This window comes from Elephantulus edwardii, unplaced genomic scaffold, assembly GCF_000299155.1.
Source record: "Elephantulus edwardii isolate Elephantulus edwardi_28Jun2011 unplaced genomic scaffold, EleEdw1.0 scaffold00003, whole genome shotgun sequence".
NCBI classification, from domain to species: Eukaryota; Metazoa; Chordata; class Mammalia; order Macroscelidea; family Macroscelididae; genus Elephantulus; species Elephantulus edwardii.
In genome coordinates this window covers 32558035-32566243 of record NW_006399753.1, presented here as the reverse complement: position 1 = coordinate 32566243, position 8209 = coordinate 32558035, and the positions used below count along the sequence as shown (strand labels likewise).

Sequence of the window (8209 nt, the reverse complement as noted above, 5' to 3'; positions counted from 1 at the left end):
AAAGGTAGGTGGTTTTCATTGACCTGTGGCATTCTCCTCCTGTAGAGCCTCTTAAAATATGCTAAAGGGTCAACTATGACTCAGTTCCAACTTCATGACAATGGGAGAGAGTTATTAAAGAGGAGATCTGGTGGTGTAGTTCATAGCACAACTGTGCTGCTAATTCAATGGTGGCACCTCTCTGACTATTCTAATCCCTCTATGGCTTGTCAGGAGAAAAATGGGGTCATCACCCTTTGTATAATTTACAGCCTCCAAAAAGTCACTGGAGGGTCATCTATGGGTCATCAACTTGACAGCAAAGAGTGAGTCTGTGAGTGAGTGAATGTTTGAGTGAGTTATGGAAGAATGTGCCATCTAAAGGAAATAACACTAAATTATAAAGTAACAAACAAACCTATTCTTAACCAAAAGAAGTGGTACAGTATCATTTGCACATTGGTGCCAATTAGAACGTGAATGGTACATTGTGCAATACTTACAGTGAATCCGGTGTTATTCTGAATATATATATGGCCTCCCACTTGCCACTTGTAATTTGAATAGCATTTTCCTATAAAAAGACAAACATTATGTTGTGTGAAGCACAGTGTTATTTGAGCAACCTCAAGTGAATGATCTTTGAGGAGATAAATCTTGGAACGAACATACCACAGTATCTTTGATATAGTGAATATGTTTGTAGCCATCCTTGTCACTAAATATTTTGTAGTATGAAATGGCATCAAAGCTGAAAACTGGTGTTGAAACAAAGAACTGAAAGAAATGAACAGAGGTTATGTTCAAAAGACAAACTTAACTGGAACTATACTTAGTTATATATATAAAGCAGTAGAACATATGCATAGAAATCAAAATGCCTTACCTCCCTCACCTTTCACTACTCACATTTGAAATTCCATTTTTTTAAAAAAGGAAGACAGCTTTTATAGTTACTCTACTAAGCATTTGTGCATTCGAAACACTGCTCAATGCCGGCAGCATCTCCCTGGATTGAAAATGCTTAATTTGATTACATTTCCATGCTTTAAAATTATGTGTTTTAAAGCAAGAGTTAAAAGAATCAAAAATGTTGATATTTAACCAGCTCAAACTTCAAAGTTTTAATCTTTGACCCAAGAGTTACTTTCATTAATATTTACTACATCTTCAATGCTTGATGCCAAACTCCTAAAACCACTGATACAATGAAGATATTTTAAGAGAACTGGTCTGAACCAAAAGTTTTGATCAGAATAGGAGCTTTCTGGATGTTGAAAAGTATTTCTTTTAAAAAGGGGCCAGGTTGTCCGAAACTCAGGGAAGACCCACTGCCTTTCTTGGACCTTTGCACTGAATATCCCACTGGGAACATTCAATGACTCACGGAGTTTAAGGCATTTAGTTTTGGTGAGCACTGAAACAGAGCAAGCAATATCTCTTTATCCTGCATATAACGTAAATCCTGCAGAAGTTCTCACACTAAATTTGAGTCAGTAAATAATAAATTGATTAGTTTCCTGTTTGCTGACTTTTCACCCCTTTCTTTCTGGTTACCTGGTTATCTGTAACAGAAAAGGCAGTAAAATGACTGATGCAGAATAATCTCACAAATAATCCCAAACCAACTCCCTCGGATGGATGTCCATCCACAAGATTATGTATCAAGACGATTAACATCTTAAAGAGTTGTACCAAGAAACAATTATTTTAAAATACTTCCATTTATGTCTTTCAGCTTTAAAAATACAATTTGGAAATTCAGACTGGGCCTTCCTTAAATTGGAAGAGAGGACCCTCCAGGTCCAAAAAGGTAACAAGTATCTGATACTTGTTACTTTTTTGGACAAATTTATGATTACTTCCTTTAAGATGATTATGATTAGATGATATTAAAATGCAATTTATTCAGTTTTATATTTCAATGGGTTAACTAAAACTGAAAAATTCAAAATCATTGCCATCAAGACAGAAGCAACTCATAGCTGACTCAACATTGGTTTTTCAGAGGCTGTAAATTGAATGGGAGGAGATTTCCCATCTTTATCCCAATAAATCACTGGCAGTTAGAATGCATCTTTGGATTAGCAGTGCAACTCTCTATGAATCGCACAACCATATTTTCCTGGAATCTTATTTGAAAAGAGTGTCCTTGTAGATGCAATCAACATAAGGATTGAGATGACATCATACAAGATTAGGGGCCCTAAATCCAATAACTATTGTCCTCACCAGAAGATGATAGGGCACAGAGAAGCACACAGAGCCACAGAAAAGGTCACATGAATACAAAAGTGGTGATTGGAGGTATGTCTCATCCAGGCCATGGTCTTCTCAATAACTTGCTATGCATCAGAGAGCTGGACAATGACTAAGGATGACAGAAGAAGAATCAATGCCTTTGAAATGTGATACTGGAGAAGAATATTAGACATACCATGGTTGGCCAAGAGAACAAAGGTCTGTCTTGGAAGAGGATGAAACCAAGTTGCTCTGAAGCTTGCTTTGAAGTTCTGACTTACATGCATCGGGCATTTTGTAAGAGGGATCAGTTCTTTGAAAAGAACATCATGTGTGGAAGGGTGGAGGGATAGTGAAGGAGAGGAAGACCCTGGATGAGATGGATTGACACAGTAACTAAGAAAATGGGGGTAGGTGTGTCAGAAACAGTGAGACTGGCTCAGGATAGGGCAGTGTTCAGAGCTACTGTACATAGGTTTGCTATGAGTTGCAGTCAATTGGACAGCAAATAACAAGTTTTGCTAGGAGCCGCCAGGAACTGAAAGAGGCAACAAAATATTTTTTTCATTAGAGCATATGATAGGGAATCATCATACTTGGTGACTTCATGAATTTCGACTTCTGTTTCCAGAAAGTGGTGCTGCTAAACCAAGGGTCACAACTCCCTGGTATCTTGAATCCATCAACGACTGTGGGAGTAAGATGAGAAATCTCTTCCTATGGGATTTACAGCCAAGGGAGGATTAATTATTAATTAGTTCTGACTCAACTGTAATGAAGTTTGGTTTGAATTTGGTGTGCCACTCCTAGAAAACTAGTACAGGGCCCTAAATTTCATCTCTCTGGTGTTATTGTTAAGTGCCATCAAGTACAACTCATTGTGACCCTAAGAATAGTTAACCTGAACCCTGCTTTATCCTGTGCCATCCTTATCATTTCTGAAACACTCAAGCCCATTGCTGAAGTCGCTATGTCAGTTCATCTTGTTGGGGGTCTTCCTCTCCTTTGCTGACCCTCCATCTTTCCAAGCATAATGTTTCTCTCCAATGAACAGCCTCACTTAACTACATGTCTGAAGTATGAAAGATGATGCTTCACCATCTTTGCCTCCCAGGAGCACTCCATCTGCACTACCTCTAAGACATATCTGTTCTTTCGACAGTCCAGGGGGTATGGAGTTCATCTGTCAATATGGCTTTTCCAGTGTGGCTGACTGTGTAGAGGACTGGGACTGTGAGAATGAGGCATGTTAGCCTAACTACAAAGAGATTTGCTTTCTACCATTCTACGAGGGGATAGGTCTGTTCTCAACCATCTGCAAGAGGATGGGCTAGTCTTGCCAATAAATGAAACAACTTTAGCTTTAGGTAATAGGAACCCTTCCCACACAGAAGGAAGTCTTCTCACACAGAAAAGATGGAATTCTTCACCTAGTCAGAGGAGAGACCTCCCTCAACCCAGTGGAATGTAGGATATGCTGTGGGATGGCAGAGGAGTAAGGGCTGAACTGGAGAACTGGATGTGAGATGGCACTGTGGGGTGAGTGTGGGAGGGCCAGTATTGGCAAGAATGAAAACTATGTTGAACAATTATTGGGGAAGCCAATATTGGCAGGACTGAGAAGGCGAGAACACTTAGAGCCACAAGGCTGAGGTACCTGCATGCACATATTGGGAGCTGTCTTGACTCTATATCTAGCTCAAGGTTTTCCTCTTTTTGTCTGACTCTTTACCTTTCCAAGCATGACGTCTTTTTCCAAGGATTGGCCCTTTCTTGATAACATGCCCAAGTATGTGAGAGAAGGTATCATTTTCAGAAAAACAAATTTCAAAAGCAAGATGGGGCAGGAAAAGATAATCATTGGAAACAGAATCAATCCAGAGAAGGGGTATAAAGAATGCTGTTATATTTAATGGATTGCAAATAATATTTCACAAAAGAAATTAATGTATATAAAGTGTTGGTTGGGAAACTAATTTGCTCTGTAAGCTTTAACACAAACTTAAAAGTATTGTTGTTGTTATTTGCCATCGAGTCGCTTGCTACTCATAGCGAACCTATGTACAAAAGTTCTAAATGCCGTTCTATCCTGTGCCAACCTAGCCATCTCAAATGTGCTCATTCCCACCACTCCAGTAACAGAATCGATCCATCTCATCAAAGATATTCCTCTCCTGCACGGCCAATCCACTTTGCCAAAAATGATGTTCCTCTCAAAGGACCAGTCCCTCCTTGCAACATGCCCAGGGTATGTCAGACGAAGCTTCAGAATTCTTGACTCCAAGGGGCATTCTGGCTTCACCCGCTCCAGGACAAACCTGTTTGTTCTCCTAGCAGTCCATGGTATATTCAACACTCTTCTCCAGCACCACAACTCAAAGGCATCAATTCTCTTTCTTTCATCCCTATTCACTGTCCAACTAACTCTCTGATGCATAGCACGTAATTGCAAAGACTATAGCTTGGATCAGACGCACCTTAGTCTCCAGCCTGATGTTGTTGCTCTTCAGTACTCTTGAGAAGTCCCTCACAGCTGCCTTTCCCAATGCAATTCATCTCTTGATTTCCTGGCTGCTGGTACCAAGAGTGTTGACTGTGGAGCCAAGTAAACTAAACGGTTAACTATCTCAATCTCTTCACCATCCATACTGATGCTGCCAATTGGCCCAGTGGTGAGAATCTTTGTTTTCTTGATGTTGAGCTTCAATCCATATAGGAGGCTGCAGTCCTTGACCTTCTGTTAGCAAGCACTTCAGGTCCTCCTCAGTTTCAGTGAGCAGGGTTGTGTCATCTGCATAACATAGATTGTTGATGACTCGTCAACCGATCCTGATGCCACCTTCCTCTTCATACAGCCCAGCATCTCGGATGATCTGTTCTGCATACAGATTGAAAAGGTATGGAGACAGAATACATCCCTGACGGACCCCCTTCATGATTTTGAACCGTGTAGTGTCTCCTTGCTCTGTTCTGATGACTGCCTCTTGGTCCAAGTATAGGTTTCACATTAGCACAATCAAATGTTCTTGGATTCCCATTCGTCTCAGAGTCAGCCATAGCTGCTTGTGATCCACGCAGTCAAAAGCCTTTGCATAGTCAAAGAAGCACAGATAGACGTTCTTCTGGTATTCTTTGCTTTCTGCCAAGATCCATCTAACATTAGCTATAATATCCCTAGTACCACAACCTCTTCTAAATCTAGCCTGCACGCAGTTCTCTGTTGACATATTGCTCCAAACATTTTTGGATAATTTTCAGCAGAATCTTGCTTACACGTGATATTAATGATATTGTTCAATAATTCCCACACTCTGTTGGGTCACCTTTCTTTGGAATGGGAACAAATATTGATCTTTTCCAGTCAGTTGGCCACCTGGCTGTCCTCCAGATTTCTTGGCACAACTTAGTGAGTACATCCAGGGCAGTGTTTGTTTGTTGAAATATGTCAACTGGTATGCCATCAACTCCTGGAGACTTGTTTTTTTGCCAGTTCCTTCAGAGCAATTTGAACTTCCTCCTTCATCACCATAGGCTCTTGCTCATATGTTATTTCATTAAATTCTTCTGTGTCAGCCAATTCCTTCTGATACAGTGACTCTGTGTAATTCTACCATCTTCTCTTGATACTTCCTGGATCATTTAACATTCTACTGAAAGTGTACAAAAGAAAAATAAAAATCTCAAATGTTGACCACTTGATGTCTTTAAAATGTCACCCTCTCAATGTCTCATTCCACAGCTCATAAGAATAAATCTGATTCTAATTTGTTTTAATCACTTATTTTGGCTACAAAATATTTTAAGATATCACAGTTGAAATCTTCATATCTGCAGTTATTTTTTAGGAATTTTAAAAATATTTTTAAAAAATATATTTATATTTAAATATTATGTTAATTGAAAAAGATAATAGGGCATGGCATTATGTTTTGAGATTTTTAGAATAAAAAATATTTGGCTATGACATATCTGATAAAGGATTCACATATAAATTTACAGAATACTACAGTACTTCAACAAGAATAAGATTAATAATACATTTACAAAATGGACAGAAGATATGACAAGACTCTTTGCCAAAGAAGATATTCAGATGTCACCAAACACACAAAGAAATATTAAAAAGAACTAGATGTTCTTGTTGTTAGGTGCTGTCCACTTAAATATGACTTACAGTGATATTACAGAGATGCAGAGCAAAACAGCAATGAGATATCATCTCATCCCAACAATGACAGCAAAAAGTAACAGAACAGCAAGCAACAAATGTTCATGAAGATATGGAGAAATTTGAACTTTCATACACTGCTGGTAGGAATATAAAGTTATGCAATCACTATGGAAGGCAGTCTGACATTTTCTTTAAAAAGTTGAAAATATAAATCCCATTTGATCCAGCTATTCCACTACTATGAATATACCGTAAAGAAATCAGAGAAGAGATACCAACAGATGCATGAAATAAGCACATCTGTGTTTATTGCTGCATTATTCACAATAGTAAGGAGATGGAAGCAGCTCAAATACTCAACCAATGAATGGATAGGGAAATTGTGGTACATTCACATGATGGAATGCTATGCAGTGCTAAGAAACAAAGAATTAATGAAATACTACCAAACATGGATGAGTCTATATGGCATTTCATTCAGTCACAAAAGGACAAATACTTTGGAGACCACTTACAAAACTAGGAAGGTTTTGGGAGAGGTGGTGGGAGCCAGAATAGAAAGGACTGGCGATGAAAATGGCAGTGATTGTTGTTATGTATCATTGAGTCACCTGAGACTCATGACAACAACACAATAGCTCTGAACCCTGTCCTATCTTGAGACAATCTCACTGTCTCTGAGACATTTCCTAATACCCTAGTCACTGTGTTAATCAGTCCATCTCATCCAGGGTCTTCCTCTCCTGTGCTCTCCCTCCACCTTTCCAAGCATTATGAAGTCCTTCCCCAAAGACTGGTCCTCCCTGCAAACAGGAAGGGAAAATCAACCTGAAACTAATGGACAAATAAACTATATCTCTACTATTTATATCTATATAGTTATATATAGTTTAGTTATATATATATATAGTTATATATGTAGTTTTATATATGTAGTTATATATATATAGTTTATATATATAACTTTATATATAAAACAACTGGAACAGAATATGCATAACTAATCAAATGCACAATGTGGAAGGGAAAAGGAATAAAGAGAGGGAATAAGGAGGGGAAATGTTATAAAACAAAATCTGTATGACCAGTGGGGAGGAGAAGAGGAAAAGATAGAGCAAAAAGAAAAAAAAAATTGAATCAGGCAAACAGGATGAATAGTTCTGCTAAGCAAAGACTGTTATCTTTTCCTCCTCCCCCTCACTGCACACATCTAAGACAGCAAATTCAGATGAGCAGTAACTTGGGTGAGGTAAAGAGAGTGTGAAATGTTTCCGCATTCACTTTGCAAGGCTAGGCCCATTCCACACTAAGTGCTTCTTCGAGTTAAGTTACACTTGCAGCCTAGGTAAACACAGAACTGGGTTGTCATCAGTTTTTACAAGGACCCTTTGCAGGTCACTTTATCACACACAGAATTTCTGATAAATTGCTCATCTATATGCCAAGTGCAAAAGCCACTTAAAATATTTGATCTGCTAGATAAGACTATTTACCACCATATAATATCTTATCATAGTCAATCAGTGACCTGAGGCTCTGCTCATCTAAGGCTAAGGCCTAATTTGAGTCCACATTCAATCAAAAGCACAAATCTTCAAACATTAAGTAAAACATTCATATCTTTTTTAATTGAGGGGCTTGTCAACCAGCATAAAGGAAGTATAAAGTATAAGAGTAACGATTTCTATTAAACCAAGGGTAGCTATATAGGCTAAGCTTGATGTTTTCAGTCCGAATTTAATGGGTTAAATACCACATTCTTTCTGCTGCTTTCTATAGGGTTGTTGTTGTTGTTGTTATGTGCCATCTAGTGATTTG

At 38.5% G+C, this 8209-nt stretch overlaps 1 protein-coding gene across 2 annotated transcripts in view; it reads right to left on the bottom strand.

Annotated features, from left to right (window-relative positions):
• FAP (fibroblast activation protein, alpha) overlaps positions 1-8209 on the bottom strand; it is a 129182-nt gene that overhangs the window by 38367 nt on the left and 82606 nt on the right. For both annotated transcript variants that reach the window (XM_006879360.1, XM_006879361.1), the window contains 2 exons: positions 652-756; positions 483-553 (listed from right to left, as the gene is read on the bottom strand). In XM_006879360.1, coding sequence (XP_006879422.1) covers positions 483-553; positions 652-756 — 176 coding nt within the window. The remainder of the gene's footprint in view (positions 1-482; positions 554-651; positions 757-8209) is intronic.